We start from the raw sequence: 20,245 nt of genomic DNA on the forward strand, positions 1-20,245 counted from the left end.
TTCTATCACTGATATTTAAAAATATAATAAATTTAAAGCATTTGGCCATTTAAGCATTTAGCTCAGACTAAACTCGGATAATGCCATGAGTACTATACAAACTAGGATGAAGTAGCCAAGAACCAAGAACTTGGGATGAGTACTAAGATAGTCCCTAGAACAAATAAAACAGAGAAGCCATGGGGGAGGGGGCAGGGCTGCTTTTCCAATATTTTTAGAAAAAATGATTAGAATTATATCTAATCTATTAGAATGATATACTACTATAACATATCCTATTTGTTAGAATAGGGATGTTCTTGTTTATGAAAACCATTAATCTTTTAAAAAAATTTGTTAGTAGTCATTGTAACACAAAGAAAAAACAAATCAAAGTACAGACACCAGAAACTGAAGTCAATTCAGAAAATGAGCCTATCTTGATTTGCTTGATTCCATTCTGTATTTTAAAAAGTCTTAATAATGTTAAGGGGTTTTTTTTAATATCTAGAGGTTTTGGTGGTACATGAAGCAGGATGAAAAAGAATTGTCTGAAAGAGAACAAAGCCATTCTTCTTCTACCTTAATATATCAAGCCCTCAAAACAAAAAATAAAAGTTCAGGGGCTAGAACTGTAGCTCAGTAGTAGAGTGCTTGCCTAGCATGTATAAGGGACTGGAGTTGATCCTCAGCACCACATAAAAATAAGCAAATAAACAAATAAAATGGTATTAAAAAAATTCAATAATTGAGTATAGCTGGGAGCAGTGGCACACGTCTTTAATCCCTGCTTCTATTCAGGAGACTGAGACAAAAGGATCACAAGTTCAACGCCAGCCTGGGAAACTTAGCAAGACCCAATTTCAAAAAAAAGAAGGTTAAAAGCCAGCCTCAGCAAAAGTGAGGTGTTAAGCAACTCAATGATACCCTGTTTCTAAATAAAATACAAAATAGGGCTGGGGATGTGACTCAGTGCTTGAGTGTCCCTGAGTTCAATCAATCCCCAGTACCCTCCCCCACTCCCACAAAAAAGAAAGAAAAGAAAACAAGCAAGCAAATGATTTTTGCATTTATTTGTAAGAATAAGCACTTCTTGCTTTCCAGAATTCTGGGATAGAAGCCTTCTCAAACACAAAGTGAAAGCCTTATATTTCCAGGGATAACAGACATCCTGCACGTATTTTAATAATCAGCATTTTCTTCCACAGCTATTTAAAAAATAGATTAAATAGAGCAGATATATTTGCTTACAAAAAGATGACTTCCAACCAAATGAACCTATTCATAAGCAATATTCTATCTAATTAAAAAAAAACTATAAGCAAGGGTTCTGAATTAAGATGGTTAATTGAACACACTTCCATTTTCATTCTTTCAAGTACAATACAAGAATTTAAAAAACAAAATAAAGTTTTTAAGGACAAAGAACAGAAGTATTAAAAAGCCAGTTTTACATACTAGAAATCAAACGACCACATTGGTTCCTGATACATTACAGGGACACCACACCCCTGGTCTTCAGTGGGTGAATCTGAGAACTCACTTCATTCCTCCACCTCCACTAAATTCTCCTCCGCAGCACTCACCACTATCTGCAGTATTTGACCTGTTCACTTGCTCTGTCTCTCCAACAGACTTCCATAGAACAAGGACCTCTCTGTACTGTTCACTATGGAGTTGCTCAGAGCTAGGAAATGTTCAGCACCCAGAAGAGGCTCTATCACATTAGCTGCATGAATGGATGGATAATTACGACCATATGATGCTCATCTACAGAGATTTAGCAACTCCCATCAATGATTGTAATTAAATTATACATAAATAATTCAAGGATTTGGTTTTCCATTTTTTATCCCTCTTATTCCCTATCTCATATCTATTTTAAATGGTCAAAGTTCTTCCATAAACATGTTTGTCCCGCTAAAACATGTAATACTACAAGCTACTCACACATACTTATACCCACACCTTCCTATAGCTAATCCCACAGACTCAGTTCTTTAGATTTCTCTTCAAATACTTATTGACCCAAAGAGTTGGGCAAGTGGTTGAACAGACAGATCATTTGGGCTTAGACAAGGGTGGTTATGGATTCCAGAACTCTAGTGGGAGATGACTCTCAACAGAAGTTGCTCTTACTCTTAATATTCTAAGCAAAAAGTCAGAGTTCAGAGCATATTTAAATACAAAGGCATTTTTACACAACTGATTGTTGCTCATGTGGAAAGGTAGGTATAAAGTCGCTTAGATCTTTTAATTCTAGGGTGCATATAAAGAGAGTCTTAACCCTCACAGTGCATGTCCTGCTAGCCTGACATACTATCCTCATCCACTCAGACTTCCTTCACATGGAACAAGAGTAGAAGCAAATTCACTGACATGAAAATTTACTAACTTCCATCGACCAACACACAGAAATAGTGCTTAGAAGAAAACTAATGGAAATAATACTACCCGGAAGACAAATTTAGCTCTGTGTGTGTGAGTGTGTGTGTGTGTGTGTGTGTGTGTACATGTATGTAATAAATTAAGCTATGAAAGAAGTTACATGGAAGGATTTTACTAGGAAGTTTCAATCACAGTATTATATGTAGACTTCTGAAGGTATTGACTAACATTGACTTTTTCTTTTTTCCGAACAAATACAGTATATACAAAGGAAAAGCATTCATTACCAACATTTATACAAAGGAAATTCATAAATTAATGACTTCTTAAAGCTCACTAGACTTGCACTCTATTATATCAGTTTTACCTCTAAATGTTTTTAACTGCTCCTAGATTCATTTTGTGGGTTGCACTTACCAATATCATCATCTGTCCTGTCGATTGGGTCCTTCTCCAGGCAGTCTCTCACAATGTCCCTACTCATCAGTGGATCCGATGCCCTCTCAATATCTTCCTCATCATCATCGTCCTCGGAATCCACCGCTGTTTCTGGCAACCCACTCAGGTCCATATCACCAGCCTCACTTTCTGTGGCCTTAAAAACGAACATTTAAAATACTTTAAAAACTATTTTAAGTAAATCAATCTTTGGGGGCCCAAAGAGATAATAACAATTATAGTTCAAGATAGTTTTGTTGTATTCATTTTTCTGTAACTAAGTTAGAAGGACTCAACATTCAACAACGATTTGTGCAAACACTATAAAAAAACTACTTTAACAAAATCATTCATACTAAAATGTTAGGATGACTGATTTTTCATCTCAGAAGTTTGTATTTCTTATCTGAGCTATCACACAACCTTTGAAACATAGTAGAATAAAGAATAGTGGTGCTTGTTTTCATTTCATTTTTCAAATAGAACAGTTTAAACTATGAGCTAAAGGGTGACAATTTGTTGATTCTGAACACTTTTTCCTTCAGAAGAACTGATATGAATTTATAAATGCCAAGTAGACTAAACTGATTTTCCCTTCTTAGACAGCCTTTTAAGGAGAAATGAACCACAAGTCAAAGGTAACTTGATAAAAATCAAACAGTAACAATTAGTTAAAATGACTACTCTCAAAGTTTACATCAATAAACAGTATAGGAGATGATATATGCCTAAAGATGACACATTCTGTCTTCCCAGTTATCAACATACCTGGTTACAGTATCAACCAAATGTCATCTTAAGAAGACATTCACCAACACCTAAATATTATTTTCTTAGTCACCAGAGTCACTTATTTCAAGATGGTCTATTCTGCTGAGCTATCTGAAGCCTAGAACAATTATCTTTTCCGGTCAATCTATAATCGTCTTAAACACACACACACACACACACACACAGAGTCTTACTGACATTATATACATAAAATTCACTAAATGCTTATATATAGTGAGAATGAATTTAATTAAATGTTATCTATATCAATCCTGAACATCACAAATGTATTTTTCTAACAAAAATACTAAACCCTGGAAAATATCTTATTGTAAAGTTAACTTTGTAGAAAATGTGTATCATAAAGCTTACCAATTTCAATTCAAAGCCTGTATGATTTTAAAGATAATAATAAGCTTTAAGAAAAAATGTGTAAGGCACTGGGTTTGATTCTCAGGACCGCATATGAATGAATAAATAAAAATAAAGGTCCATCAATAACTTAAAAAAATCAGAAAAAAATTTATAAAGATGTTTTTAAAATATAAAATATCAACCCTGATAACAATAATTGACTAAATGCCGAATACTTAACAATGTACCACAGCACTGCTTTAACCACAATACATGTATTAACTTTTTTAATCCTTAAAACAACCCCATGAATTAAAAGCCACTAAGTCTTATTAGTCTCTGAAAACTCAAGTAAAGAGAGATTATTTTTTTTCAAGGTAATGATACTGACAAATTGTGGAATGAAGATGAAAAACCAGGAATTTGACTCCAGAGTTTTAAGCACAACCTAATTATATATGAATGTGGCTTACAGAAGGATGTATACACTTTTCCTATAATTTTTTTAAGCTGTAGATGGACACAATATCTTTGTTTTTGCTTGTTTATTTTTATGTGGTGCTGAGGATCGAACCCAGGGTCTCACGCATGCGAGGCAAGCATTCTACAACCCCAGGCCCTTCTATAATTTCAACTCAATAATTTTAAAAAATGACTTGTGCTATTTTTTGTTTTTGTTGTTGTTTTATCAACAAAGATTCACCTTTTTAAGTCTGGGTTTATATCACAGAACATAAGATTTAGTTCTACATTTTGAAGCAATACACACTTGCTAAAATTTTCTTAAGAGTAACAGAGTTTTAATCACTTTTGCAGTTATTTAGGTGTGTTTTCCTGAACTTCAGATACATGCTTTCTTATAAGAAACACCTAAGTGAAAAATACTTCAAGACAGAAAACCTAATGTCTACAAATGCCCATTAAAGAATGGCATTCTTGCTACTGACCATTGTGAGCAGAGAGATGTTTCAGATAGAAGAAGAGGCATCTGTGGCCCAGGCAGGGGGAATTAAATTATGACACACTCAGAAACTTGTCTCTTTATTTAAATTTGGAATTCAGAGAGTTATCTCTAGATTCTAGAAAGACACTGAAGTAGTAGAACTTGAAGTGATGCTGTGGGCCAAGGCTGTGGTCAGGGAAACCAGGACAGCATCACTGTTATCCCTATCTTACTTCTGAAGTCTAAAAGAAGCTACTAATGCTTGCTTACTATGATTACATTTTCACCCCAGTTTCAACTTAACTTTGAAGACTCTATTACTCATTATCTTATAGTTTTATCAGTCCTCTACACACTCCTTCTTTAACATTAGAACAGACTGAAGAAGAGGCACTACTGACAAAAGCAATAAACAAAAAAGTTTTTAATATTTGAAATAACTAAAAGTTGTTTAATTTTAAAGCAGATAACATATGCTAAAATATGAAAAAAAAATATATATCTTATGCCATCCCAAAGAAGTCATTATTATTTAAATGAAATTAAGTCATGCCTCTAATCCATGCTGGTGACTAAACTTTGGAGTGTTAATTGTTTTCATCTCTCCGAAGTGAACCTTCCACTTCATTTGAACATAGTTGTTTGCTAAATCCATTCTCTTTTTTATTTAATTTTAAATGTTCCTTTATTTTATACTTTGTTTTTTAATATTATTTTATTGTTTTGCTTCATTTTTTCCCGGCTTTGTTTTTTTAAGCTTATTTTTTAAATTAAGTTTTAAAATTTATATATGACAGCAGAAAAATGGCAGCTATTATGAAGACAAACAATAATAAGTGTTGGAGAGGATGTGGGGAAAAAGGTACAGCCAATATGGAAAGCAGTATGGATATTTCTTGGGAAATTGGGAATGGAACCACCACTTGACCCAGCTATCCTACTCTCCTCAGTCTATATCCAACAGACTTAAAAACAGCATACTACAGAGACACAGTCACATCAATGTTTATAGCAGCACAATTCACAGCAGCTAAACTGTGGAACCAACCTAGATGCCCGCCCTTCAATAGATGAATGGATAAAAAAAAAAAAATGTGGCATATATACACAATGGAATATTACTCAGCAATAAAAGAGAATAAAACCATGGCATTTGCAGGTAAATGGATGGAGTTAGAGAAAATAATGCTAAATGAAATTAGCCAATCCCAAAAAAACAAATGCCAAATGTTTTCTCTGATCTAAGAAGGCTGATTCACAGTGGGGTAGGGAGGGGGAACATGAGAGGAACAGACCAAGGTTAAATCCATTCTTTAACAAACAAGCTATTCATAAATAACATTTATTAAACCAGAAACTTAGAAAACTGCTTTTGCTAAGAAAAAATTTCCATTTTATTTTAAAATATTATAGAATTCTCTAAATGATACATTTTAAAAGACCTTGATAAGCAACTTTTCAGGAATCTACTAATGTCAACCACCATTTTTGTGAAAGGCAAGAAGATGTTTGGAGACCAACTAGAGTTGAAAGGTTAAGGAACAAAAGCTGGTCTCCAGGGGAAGAGGCCTAAACTCCTAGATCCTGGAACCCAGTATTTACTGAATTTATATTTGCTGAAGGAACAAAGAAATTCAGTTTAGTGTTCCAATTCTCGCCTGTACCATTCATTATGTGATTTCAGCAAAGTCACCTAATCTCCATGAACCTACATGTCAACTGGAGCTATAGCTTCTCACCACTCAAAAGACAATTTTAGATCCAACAAGGAGAAAAAATTTTAGTTATAGCTTAAATCATAAGTATCATCCTAGAGGGAATACATTTTTCTCTGTAGCCCTTACATACTTTCTATATTTCTCTGTATCAGCAATGAGCCCTGCACAATTTATATTTGAAGAGTTTGACAAAAAAAAAAGTGTTAAACACCAACTCCCTGTGTACCTGTAAATAAATTTCTTTTTTTTAACTTTTTATTTTATTTTTTTTAATGTTGTGCTGAGGATTGAACCCAGTGCTTCACACATGCTAGACAAGCACTCTACCAGTGTGCCACAACTGCAGCCCCCACTAAACAAATTTCTTTCTGATTAAATGTACATGTTAAGTTCTGGCCAAATGGTTCATATAATATTATGTACTGAATGACTACCACATATCTAGCCCTAAATTTGATGCTTTTAATATATGATAATCTTCATATCAATTCAGCAAGTTATATTATTACCCTTACTTAACAGATGAGAAAACACAAGGAAATTAGTAAGTTGCTAACTGTAAACAATACATAGTAATTGTCTAAGATTCAATGTCAGATTTGACCAACACAAAATACTAAACACTATGCCCAGATTTCTTAATAGTATTTATAAAAAAAAATAGATAAAGCAGTAACAAAATGTTTTCCACTTTGCTAAGTCAGAAATATAATGTTTAAAAATATGCATTTGCAATAAATAGGCTTATGTATTTGTTTTGGTTTAGGTGTGGTGTCCCCCAAAAGCTCATATGTGAGACAATACAAGAAGGTTTGGAGAAGAAACGACTGGGTTATAGCCTTAACCTAATCAGCAAATTAGGGATTGAGTGATAACTAAAAACTAGTGGGGTGTGGCTAGAGGAAGTGGTTCACTGGGACATGACTATGGGGTCTATATTTTGCATCTGGAGAGTGGATCCTCTCTGCTTTCTGATCATGATATGAGCTTCTTTCCTCTACCACACTTTCCAGCTGTGATTTTCAGCCTGAAGGGATGGAGCCAGCCTTCTATGGAGACTGTGAGCCCTCAAATAAACTTTTCCTCCTCTACAAATTGTTCTGGTCAGTTCTTTTAGTCACAGCAGTGAAAAAGCTGACTAAACCAGTATTTGTTAGGCAAGTTACTCCTGTCCTACATTAATTTACTTTATACATATATAGTCTATAACATAGTTTTAGTTGCCCTTTAGTATTTAAGTAGGAATATTCTTTAAAATGTAACAATTTTATCATATTGATGCTCAATGCCCTATGACTTATTTATAAATCAAAAGAGATTAAATATATTCTGTTATTGTGAATATAGTTCTTAAAACCATTTTAATTGGTATTTTTTAAAGAATACCAAGAAAAAGAACAAACAGGAAATTTTAAATGCCATACAGCTCTAGTGAACTGTCAATTTAACTAAAATAAAAGTAAAATTCTACACCTTTTATTTTATAAAAATATCTTTATTAAATATGTCACACATATTGTCATATATAAAAGGGTTGCTTAGTAAGTACCCTTGATATAAATAAATTTTGTACAGAATTCCAAACATATATATTTAACCCACTAGCTCTTAAGCCAGATCCTGATACAAATTTAGGCTAGGAAGTTATACTGAATGCTAATGTTGATGCTAAGTTAAGTGACAATAAAGTGAGTAGGAACATAACATACATATATGTGGAAAGTACAAAAATATATTTAGGAATAAACATGTTTCTATTAACCCTAGTTTGTGTATCAAATTTACATTTTTCCAAATTTAATACCATCATTCTTTTTCACTTCAACATTGTCTTTCAAAAATTCAAGTCTAAAAAAGAAAGAAATTCCATACTTTTTATTGATATATTATATATGTATATTCATACTGGCATACAATATAACAATATAATTTGGCCAACATAAAAAGACAATTTTTTATAGTTCTCAATGTAAACTGCTAGATTGCTTTCCTAAAACTACAATCCCATCATAACTGTGTAAAAGTAAACACTTACGTAAGAAAATCTGTGTTTACTTCATAGGCAAAATAGTGTCATATTTCATACTTAAGTCCTTTTCTAGTCAATTACTAACATATTTAAAATATTTTAAGGTACAAAATTTCTAAATATTTTAAGATACGAAGATTTCTATTTTCTCTTCTATAAATCATTTACTTCTGTACTTTGAATGTTTACTTTTATGTTATAAATTAAGCATTTTTCTTATTAAGTTGCATAAATTACTTACATTCTGACTAAATCTTTGTCTCAGTTGATCATTTAATTACTAAAATGTTCTGATCATTATAACATTAAGAATTTGCTAACTCCCTAGTTTATGTGGAATTTATCTTAATTATGACATAAAAGGAGAATATAACCCCCACCCAAAATGTGACATTAAATAATCCACCATTTTCTCTGTTATTGTTTCCTGCACTATATATTGCATCATTATATAAGTTCCAGTTTGCTTAAACTCTGTTCTATGGATCTATTTTTGTACAAATATTTTCAGTCCACCTAAGCCACTCACTGATAGTCACACCATTAAACTATTTAATCATGTCTGGAAATGGCACTGTCTCACATCACCAAGAGGCACTCCGCTTTCTACCCCCAATCTCCTATTCTTTCAGCCTCTAAGGTAACCCTCTCTCAACTTACGCAGGGCCTTCAGTCTTTTTAAGACTATTTACTATCGTCTATGCCCAAGTTTCACATCTCTCTTAATTTCCTTTCATATCCAGCTTATATCCCCTAGTCTATTATTTCAATTATATTCACCGAACACAACTTTACTAAATGCCTACAATTTCCTGGCACTCTACTAGGCTGTGGAGGAAAAAAACGGAGACAAGACCAATGAGCTGGTGCTTTCTTGAAGTTGTCATTCAACTAGGCAACCTTCTCACTCTCAACAAATGAACTCTTCAGAGAGAAAACAGAAATTGTAAGACAAGGACTCCCTCAATTCCCAAACTCCCTACTGCAAACCCATCAGGATGTGTCCTTGTTAAAACAGGCATTTCTTCTCCTAAGGCTACTCCCTGGTCATCTCACTTTCTTCTTCTTCTTTTTTTAATTGGTTGCTCAAAACATTACAATGCTCTTGACATATCATATTTCATACATTTGATTCAAGTGGGTTATGAACTCCCAGTTTTACCACGTGTACAGATTGCAGAATCACATTGGTTACACATCCACGTTTATACATACTGCCATACTAGTGTCTGTTGTATTCTGATGCCATTCCTATCCCCTTGAATCTTGAATTCTGCTACTCTCATTGTCGGCAATATTCTACTCTTTTCTTTCCTGTACCTAGTGTTCAATTTCAATCTCTATGTGCCCAAAGAATCCTAGGTCAGAATTGTACACAGGAGATAGTTTTTCATCCCTGGAATTATTCAAGAACAGATTGGATGCTTGACTGATAGTAAATTAGTAAACGATTCAAATTTGAGATTGGAAGTGGAACCAAGTATAAAACTTCTCATCTTAAGAATTTCTGAATTGAGGATAACAGAAATTGTCTATTAAGTATCACTATCAAAGGCTAAGTGTTGCATAGTTAATAACTGCATATTTAGATATACGTATGGATTTTTTTCTTTTATATCCTTTTCTGGTACCAAGGATTATGAAACCAGGGCCACTTAACCACTGAGCCATATCCTCTGCCCTTTTTATGTTTTGAGACAGGGTCTCCTAGTTGCTTAAGGCCTTGCTGAGTTGCTGAGATCTGGCTTTGAACTTGTGATCCTCCTGCCTCAGCCTCCCAAGCCACTGGGATCACAGGCATGTGCCACCATGACCTGCTGGATTTTTCCTTTAGAAGCATCAAGTAAAAAAGGAATAGCCTTCAACTCAACTAAATGAATCAAATTGAAGTACAGGGATCCTCTTCTTCCTCTGTAACCAGTTCAGAATTTAGGCTGCAAGCTCCAACTATATCAGATCAATGTCTAATGTGAACTCACACCTATGTTCTTGTTCAGACATTCTGATGATAGCTAGGAAAGCAGAAATATCATCAAGAATTCCTTCATGAATTTATCTAAACTACTCAAAGGGACAACACGGAAGACTAGAATTTCCCTCAGAATATGCTCCCAATAAATTATATAAAAAGATACCATATTCTTATAAATCCTTGTTCTAGGGATTTTGCTAAACTTTGCATATATTTGCAGAGAACAGTGATGGTGATAACTGCTATAGCTTCAATTATATTCACACTATATATCTTTAAACTATATAAGAACCATCTCAAAGTTTTAAGGACAAGGATTCTACCATGGTATCTCAGTTGATATAAGCTAATGTACTCATATTGTTCATTATATAAGGGAACTTTGAATAAATGATTTCTTAAAATCTCCTTCCAGAAACATGTGTGAGGTAGATTTGCCCTGATACAATGCCTTCTCTAAGATTTGAAGTGGAATTACCTCCTAATGAGTTAATGACAAACTGACATTTTATGGATCAAAGTAGAAATTTGCAAAGTCACTTTAAAGAGGCAAAGATTATATTTCTTTTCTTCTTCTTTTTTTTTTTTTTTTTTTAGTTTTTTAGGTGGACACAATATTTTTATTTTTATGTGGTGCTGAGGATCAAACCCAGTGCCTCACACATGTAAGGCAAGTGCACTACCACTTGAGCCACATCCCCAGCCCCAAAATTATATTTCTTATTGCAAAATAATAAAGAAATTCTAATCATAAGAATTTACAAATGATTGCATTTGTGGCTAACAAAACTTTTTTTTAAAAAAATGCATTTGGTGCTGTTTAAAATATAAAATTACTAATCAACTCTCTATAATGCTATGAAATTATAGAAAGCATGCACCCAATATTTAAAAGAAAATTTATTTTCTAAGATCTACTAAATTTAGGACTTCAATGTCTCATATGTAGTATTCTAATTGTTTACTTATTTTTAGTAATAAAAAAAGTAGCACTGCCTGAATATGTCAATAATTCCAAACAACTATAATATTCAGAAAGTTACCTTTTATGGTCAATTCACAGGACAACACCTATAGAACCAAGAATTATACTTGGTAAAGTTAGTAAAATAGTCTTATTGTTTGAAACCATCTAAAATCCAATATTAATAGTATGTATTCAAAAGTTCCCCAAATGGTCTTTATTTTCTTTATATTTTGATCATTTTCCAAAATTTACATATTATAAGCCAATGATTTTTTAATTTTTTTGAGATAGGGCCTCTCTGCGTTGCTTAGGACCTTGCAAAATTGCTGAGGCTAGCTTTGAACTTGTGATCCTCCTGCCTTAGCCTCCCAAGAGTCGCTGGGATTACAAGCATGCACCACCACACCCGGCTGCCAATGAACAATTCTTCACCAATGAAAATTATTTGGCCTTAAGATACCTTATAAGTCTCATAGTTCTAATTTTTTTCTATCCAACAATAGCAAAGAATTTATTTTGAACACATAAAAAATTCCGTAGGCTATTTTTTAAAAATATAATCCAATGATATGATCTTAACTAATCCTTTACTTTTGTCATACTTTATAAGACTTTAATGAGAAAAAAACTTACTTATAAAAGCACAATTCTGCAGTTTCTAAATCAAGTAAGAGTCATAAACCTACATGTACAGTCAAATAAAACATTTTTCAAGAGAAAAAACTCCTTTGCTCATTTAAAATTCTGATAACTGGTAATAACACAGGCCAGTACAATTTGACAGTAGCTCTGCTTCCTGAAACACACTGTATGTCTGTGTGAAGCATAAACATCAATATTTTATATACATACATGCACGTAATACACACATATACACTTACTTTATAAATTACATCAACTGAGAATCACAGAACTCCTTAGACCAGATGAAAGTAAAGCAAATGATAAGGAATATGCCCACTCACCTGGTAAATATCAGAAAGACTACTGCTTCCAGAGTCACTTGTGATGCTACATCCTGAATGGCTAGAGGAAACGTGGGTCACCTGTGGGTGGAGACTGTCAGTAAGGTGTAGTTTTGTGAAATCTGCAGGAAGCTATGGAAGGAGCAGGAAAAACTAGGATTACAATTTGAATCAAGAGTTCTAAGAAGACATTTAAAATTATAATACTTTATTCTGTTCCAGATTATTGAGCCAAAAATGTTATTAGGGAAGATCTTTCATTTTTCAAGTTTGCAAATTACTAAACACTGTTTTTTGGGTTTTTTTTTAGCCAAAAATCATAAAATAAATTTTTAAAGTTGTGGGCATACAGAGAACCTTAAATAATATTAAACTCAATGCTTACTTAAATAGGTGGTTTTGTGATTAAGATCAACTTGGTAAACATTTAATTTAGTAAAGTACAATTTTCAAGCTACAAATCAATGAGCAAATTAGTCTACTACTATTTATTAGCAATCACTAATGCAATTTTGTGGCAAGAAACAGCTTAGATAAGAAAACAGATTTGAGGTTCTCTTATGCCCAAATGAGTTAAAAGTTAAAAACAAACAGAAAAACAAAACAAGCATCTTAAAATCAATAAAATGTACTGTCATACACTATACTGGGCTCCAGGGAGGACAACAGAGAAAAGACCAAAGAACTTGGGTAAATATCATCCATAATTTCTCAATTCTATCTATACACATAAACATAAATAAAACTTTCTACTTGTTCATGTTTAAACAAAAATAGAAACAGATTCTTCAGGTGCTTGGTCCACACCACATAAATCAGAGAAAATGAATTTTAAAAGAAAACATTCACACATTCGTTCATTCAACAGATCTTTACAGGAACTGTTTTCTAGTACTATGTGCTACTCAGTGAGACTGGAAGAAAACATTACCCTCTTACAAGAATCTTACACTCTTATCAGTTATTACTGCTGCATTTTGTGTTTTATTTTGTTTGGGGAGAGTACTAGGGATTGATCCCAGGGGGACTTTACCAGTGACCTACAGACCCAGTGCTTTTGTTTATCTTGAGACAGTGTTTCTATAAGTTACTGAGGCCAGCCTTGAACTTTCAATCCTCCTGCTTCACACTTCATGTCACTAGGATTACAGGTATGTACCATTGTACAAAACTATCAATTATTTTTACTGTTGTCTTTGATTTTCCACATATTTTGTTGATGTAGTATGGTTGTACATAACGGTGGAATTTGCTGTTACAAATCTGTATATGTACACAACATAACAATACAATTTAGCCAATATAATTCCCCAGCATTTCCCATTTTCCTTCCCTTCTCTCTCCCCCTGGTCTCTTTCCTCTACACTACCGATCTCCCTTCAATTTAAAGGAAGCTACATTTATCAGTCATATTACACTTACACTACTGGCTAATAATACATACAATATTTTAAAATATATGCTAAGGGCATCTCTAAATACAGGCAACATCCACTTTCCTGCCTGCATACTGAATCTACTTAGCTAGTAAATAATAATATAAAGACTAATTATTAAAACCTAAATAAGGGTTTACCTTAATAACATTCCTGCCTCTCCTTTGACTTGAACCCCCTCTCCCTTTCCAAAAATATGACATTATTCCATAGTTTAGAATGAGGCTCACATAGGAGATGATTCAGGTTTATGACAATGATCATTGAGTTTTGATACCTCGAAGTTTCAAACAAGCAAATTTATATCCTACAATCATTCAGAACTAGCTCTATGAATAGATTACACCACCCCCATCTTAAGTACATGACAGTCAATAATATTTACATAAACCTGTTCAAAAATATTATTTTTAATATTATGATACAGGTATATAAAAAACTTAAACATGAACTTATTAGGGGACATATGATTACATACCAAATGAAATAGACAAAAAATCCTTATGTTGGTTAAACTTGGAGAAGTGAGATATTCAGTCAAATATGTCATTATAAACAGGAATCATCTCACCAAAAGTGTGTTTTCTTTTTAAACTGATCATTGAAGATGTAGAATATCATACCAAATTTAGGAAAATAACAATTCCAAATACCTCTATATTCAGAATTTAAATGATTTATTCACAATATAGAATAGTGAAAATATTTACAGGATTTCTTCAGGAACAATTTGAAGACAGAAGTTTGCAGACATGTGTTAATGGTTAGGATTAATTATGGAGCTAAATGATGGTTATCAGACACTAAAATAATATGTTCACAGCCTGAGATATGTATCCTTCATCATCCTAGCTGCACTTCCATTTGGTTCAGTCACTTACTGCAGAAGGCAACAGAGGAAACATTACTTTGGCTTGGGGAGTTTGAAAGACACCATTGATACACGTAATTACAAAACAACACTCTGATTACTAGTGACTACTACAGATGTGACTCAGGTTGACATGTCCCACGCATTGTGATATTCTTTAAAAACTAACTTAATATGTCAACTAAAGATACATCTAATGAATTTTTTACTCAATAAATGATTATCTAATCAAGTCTCAAAAACCTCTTCTCTTCAGCATCCACCACCTGGTCATCTTCCCTAAGGACTCCCTATAAGGTGAGCACTAGGAGTGGTAAGAACCCTACAACTCAGGCCCAGCCTTCACATGCCACAGGGTACTCACTTGTATCTGTTTTTCACCACAAACATCAGAATTTCAGAACAAGAAAGACCGTCAGAAGATAAACAAATATTTTTGTTTTTAAAAACTCAATTCTATTTAATAAATACTGAAAATCTGTTATTTCTGGACAGTTGGCTAGGGGCAGGGAATAGGAAGATGAATAACAAGTTTCCAATTCGAAATGTGACTTAATACAACTGCAAAAGTCATTGTGATGGATGTAAACAAACAACAGGAAAAGAAACCTACTTTTTAAAAACATTTTGCTTTTATCCCTTCCACCACCTATGTTCTTCATAGGATAGCATGAAATAATGATATATTAAATTTAGACTGCATGTATTCATAACTTAGCATTAATTTAATTTTCTTTTCTTCTTGGTTGTGATAGGGATCAAATTCAGGGCCTCACCCAAGGTAGGCAAGTGAGCCCACGCCTGGTTCATAATAAAATACCTCTTTATATCAGAAACTAAGAAAGAGGCCATGTCCAAGAAACCCGTAAGTCAGGATAACAATACTATTATTAAATTTTACATCAGTCAAGGTAATAGAAAGGGAGAAGCTGTAACAGGCATTACCATCAGGGGAAGGTCTAAGGTGCACTGTTTTGGTCCTGCCATAACACTCAGATGGAAAAGAAGCTGGAAGTCAAGGCCTATGAAAATTGCAGGTTTTAAGAGGCAAACAAGCCCTGTGGAAGTTGGGCAGGAAGATTAAACAGGTCAAGCTCTACATCCAAACCAAAGGACATCAGGTAACAGAGAACCCCTAGCAGGACAGTAACTCCAGGTCTGCATAAGGGATTTAAAAAAAAAAAAAAAAACCCACAAGAAGAGAAGATTCATTTATTCCAAACTTTGTTCTAGGCTTGACCCAATACTGATTTAAGCTAACTTATTTAGTTAAATTTCAAAAAAATAGGATTGGGTATTATCTTGTGACTCTAACCACCATTTGTAACAGAAACTCTAAGTAAGAATATTTTATGAACCTGGGGCTATATACAGTAATTGTTCAATGAAAATAAAACAATAACTAAATAATAGAAATTAACACATTTTGATCTTAACGCCAATATATTTCCCAGTAATTATTAACACAATGCAAATCAATCTCTCATTTGTATTTTTCGTTGTTATTTAAATGTTTTAATATTTGATTATATGAATTTTTCCTGGATCAAGCAAATTATAGTCCTAAAAATATTACTTGTGAATCACAACTTTAGTAACCTACTGTTAGGCAAATGATTGACTCATAGTTTAACCACAAACACTGCTTATATATATATGAGAGAGAGAGAGAGAGAGAGAGAGAAATATTTTAAGTCAAATTCTTAAATCAGATTATATATTTAATTAAGATTATAATAATTTTGATTAATGCTTATGCCCACATAGGCTTAACGCCACTTATAACCATAAGCCTAAAATTAATCACAGTTGCATAATATATTTGTATAATAGCTTGTATAATAGTTTGTTTTATTTGAAGAGACAAACAGGGATGCTATAAAAATTAGCTTTAAAAAATAAAGCTCTACATATGGTTTAATTCTCATAAATGAATAGACTCTTGATAATCAATGATATTAATTTAGTGGTTGGCATTTATAAAATTACTAGCTAACGGACTCTACTTTGAACATAATTGTAGTAAATATCTTGGTAAGTTGGTAAAATTCCTAAAATTAGAGAGGTACAAACAATGGTGGCTGCCCTCCTTCCAAATGCTTTTATCCCCCAAGAATCCCTAAGTTACTCATCTGGCCCAGTATCTGTGGCACAGACCCCAAATCCAACTAGGAAAGCACAGAGGTTCGTGGGATTCTACTACCAACAGGAGTTCTACGTAAAAGAGAGCTTCATATTCCACAATGCAGACTATCATATTGGGAACACTGAAAAATTCAATAGTTCAAAAAGAGAATAAGACAAAACCAGAAAGTACTGCCATCATCCACTGACACTGATATATAACTAATGATTTCCCAAACTAACCTCAGAATCTTTTTATTTCACGTAATTGAGTTACAACAGAATACACAAGACTTGAATGATGGTTGAAATCTATAATCTCCACAGGTGGCTTCTTCTGAGTAATAATACCTAGTGTGAATTAAATATCAAAACTAACTTAATATTATGATACATCGCTAAGAATCAATCCAAATAAATGTTGCTTTTACCATATCATCATTTGTGTACACTATTTATATTTATCTTTTTAAGCTGTGTGGAGTCAGTAAATTATTGGACATATTTTTTTCTGAGATTTTAGTGAAAACATGAGACACTATTTTCATTTACCACTCATCCATTGGGTTTTGAAAGCTTGTGTTATGAGGATAGGTGAGTGAAAGGTTGTAAGGGGCTTAGAGAAGTGCATGGTGCACAGAAATCATTAAGAAGTATGTCAACTATCAATTATCATGGGCTAGAGTGCAAGGCACTGCTTTTCAGCTTATAGCTCCTGTGGCTGGAATCCAAGAGGAGATAGTAGTGGGTGACTGAGCCATTTTCAGAAAGGGCTTTAGTGGCAAAAGTCATCCAGCTACAGACAGAATCCTTTGCCCACTCTGGTACTCAGAGTTTCAAAAAGCAATTCATGTTCTCTCTCTAACCCGCCTTCAATGCATGTGCGCATGTGCATGTGTGCATATACACAGTTTTCTCTTTTTTTTCTCCTCTTTTTACTAACAATCTTTTCAGATACTACTAATTCTGACACCCTTTAACTTGTTTCCACATACAACTTGATTAGGAATTTAGTAGATAATTTTAAAACCAGTTAATAATATGATTGACTTTTATTTCTTTAGATAATATTTCTTGAAGAATACCTGAAAAAGTACAGACTTGGACTCCTAAGTATTATTCACAGGAAGCAATCTACATCTCTTATAATCCTTAACATATGCCCTATACAACACCTGTCCTTGAATGATTCACTGGTCAGTATTGTACAAAGGAAGAGAAATATTTTGTACAAAATAAATTTCTGTATTCATAAATATATGTAATGACAGGAAAAAAAGTTTTCTAAATATGTCATGAGATACTAAACTGACAGATGTAAATCATTTTTTCATTATATTACATTAGACATTTTTAAGTGTCAATATAATCATACTTTAAAGGAATAATTCTATAAAAATGTTTGCTTTCCATCTACTAGAGAAATCTGCCAAAAAAAATTAATAATTTGTAGGAACTGAACATTCTTTTAGCTTTCTACCAGGCTCAAAAGACATAAGGCTCATGTTAGACATATGTGAACTTACTGCCTCCTAAGTCAAGTGACCTTGGATGAGGTAAATCAACTTTTGTGCACTTTAACATCTTCTGTGAAATGAATACAGTGTAAAGAGATAACTTCTGTGATCTACAGACTCTACCTTACAGATGCCTCTCTCCTTTTTCATTCCTTATATTATTTTTCCAATCAAGATCCTCAAGAACTTATTTTGACACTATCACACCTAAATTCCCCAAAACCTATATATTAAATTTCAAATAAATTAGATTTATGTGGAGAGGAGCTCACTGATAAAAAATGATAAATTTTGCAAATTAAATTACCTCCTTTCATGATATGCATATAAGCCAAATACTCTTTTATAAACAAATTTTCATTGCTCAGAATTTGTCCAAAGTGATAAAAATGCTAGTAGTTTTTGCTTTTAGGTGTGTAGTCTTCTTATGTTTGACTGCAAATTCCTTTAAATTAGTCATGTATTTGCCCTGACATGTGTTACAAATGAGTTATAGAATAACCACAAAGTTTTATTCCTGCCATACTGATTTTTCTAGAGGAGACTGAAACACTACCTCGGAGTGGGCAGGTGACTATTTCATTTCCACAGTTCCTTGTTACTTTCCTACATCATGATAATGTTTCAGAAGGAACTATAACAGAGAGGTTTCGATATGGCACATATTCATGAAATTTCACACAGGTTTTTGTCCAAACATAAGCCTTTATGTTGGAGTTAGCTACTGAAATGCAGAATAGATTGAGCATTCTTAATTTAAAAATACAAAATCTTCAGTGTTTAAAAATCTGAAACTTTTGGAACCCATGATGCCAGAAGCAGAAAACTCCACAGCCAATCTTACAAGATAGGTCAAAGTCCAAGTACAGGTGTACAAAAAAATATTGCATAAAATTACCTTCGGACTGTGTATATAGGTTTATATGAAACATAAGTGAGTTTCAGTATATTTAGACTGGGTCCTATACCAAGTTATCTCATCATGTAAATGCAAACATTCTAAAGTATTAAAAAAAAAAAAAACCTGAAATCCAAATAGCTTCTGGTCCCAAGCATCTGGGGTAAGGGACACTCAGTGGTAGTGTGTAGTATCCTGACCCTCTACCAACCCAGAAACACCACTGTCTAGTTTTTTTCTGGATTAGAATTTTAAACTTCATTGGCCACAGTTGGGCAAATTATAAGCTTTCTGAAAGTGAACTCACATATTTGTGAAATGGGGGTAATTTGAACACAAAGAGAATACCTTGGATCCTTGATGAGGAAAATAAACAACTGAAATTAGCAAATTGGTAGAAAGATGTTGTCATGCACAACCATACGCATGCATACATACACACAGAGCATGTGATCCTTTTCCCTTTTCAATTGATTGTCAACCATCTACAATCACTCATTGGAAAAGCAAGCATTCCTCTGAGAGATTCCAAAACAATCTCTAGATCACTCAATGTGAGAACTTTTGATTTAAAAGAAAAAAAAGAAAAAACAGTAACAACTGGCAGAGCCGGGTGATTTGAAAAATCATCTTCTGGTTAGCATTTGATCTACTCAAAATCCCAAACTCCTCTGCACACTTTCTTTTAATGTTTGTAATAATAACTGCCATTATTCTGGGGGCAAACACCATGTAGTGGGAAACCTACTAAAATTGTACACATTGTCGGTTTGTACTAATACTTAGATAGAGCCGAGATGCTGCATTTCATTGCTGAAGAAGTGAAAACTCAAACTTGCCCAAATCCCCCAGGTAAGAGGCTCTAAAATCCATGT

The 20,245-nt window shown here is 33.3% G+C and overlaps 1 protein-coding gene across 14 annotated transcripts in view; it reads right to left on the reverse strand.

The window, feature by feature from the left end:
• The window catches only part of Rapgef2 (Rap guanine nucleotide exchange factor 2), a 261,682-nt gene that overhangs the window by 44,212 nt on the left and 197,225 nt on the right, over window positions 1–20,245 (reverse strand). For all 14 annotated transcript variants that reach the window (XM_046458877.2, XM_046458873.2, XM_046458878.2 and 11 more), the window contains 2 exons: window positions 12,525–12,656; window positions 2,785–2,962 (listed from right to left, as the gene is read on the reverse strand). In XM_046458877.2, coding sequence (XP_046314833.1) covers window positions 2,785–2,962; window positions 12,525–12,656 — 310 coding nt within the window. The remainder of the gene's footprint in view (window positions 1–2,784; window positions 2,963–12,524; window positions 12,657–20,245) is intronic.

The sequence above is a fragment of the Marmota monax genome, unplaced genomic scaffold (assembly GCF_021218885.2).
Source record: "Marmota monax isolate L192 unplaced genomic scaffold, Marmota_monax_Labrador192_F-V1.1 WCK01_AAM20220418_F8-fsc00002, whole genome shotgun sequence".
NCBI lineage: Eukaryota > Metazoa > Chordata > Mammalia > Rodentia > Sciuridae > Marmota > Marmota monax.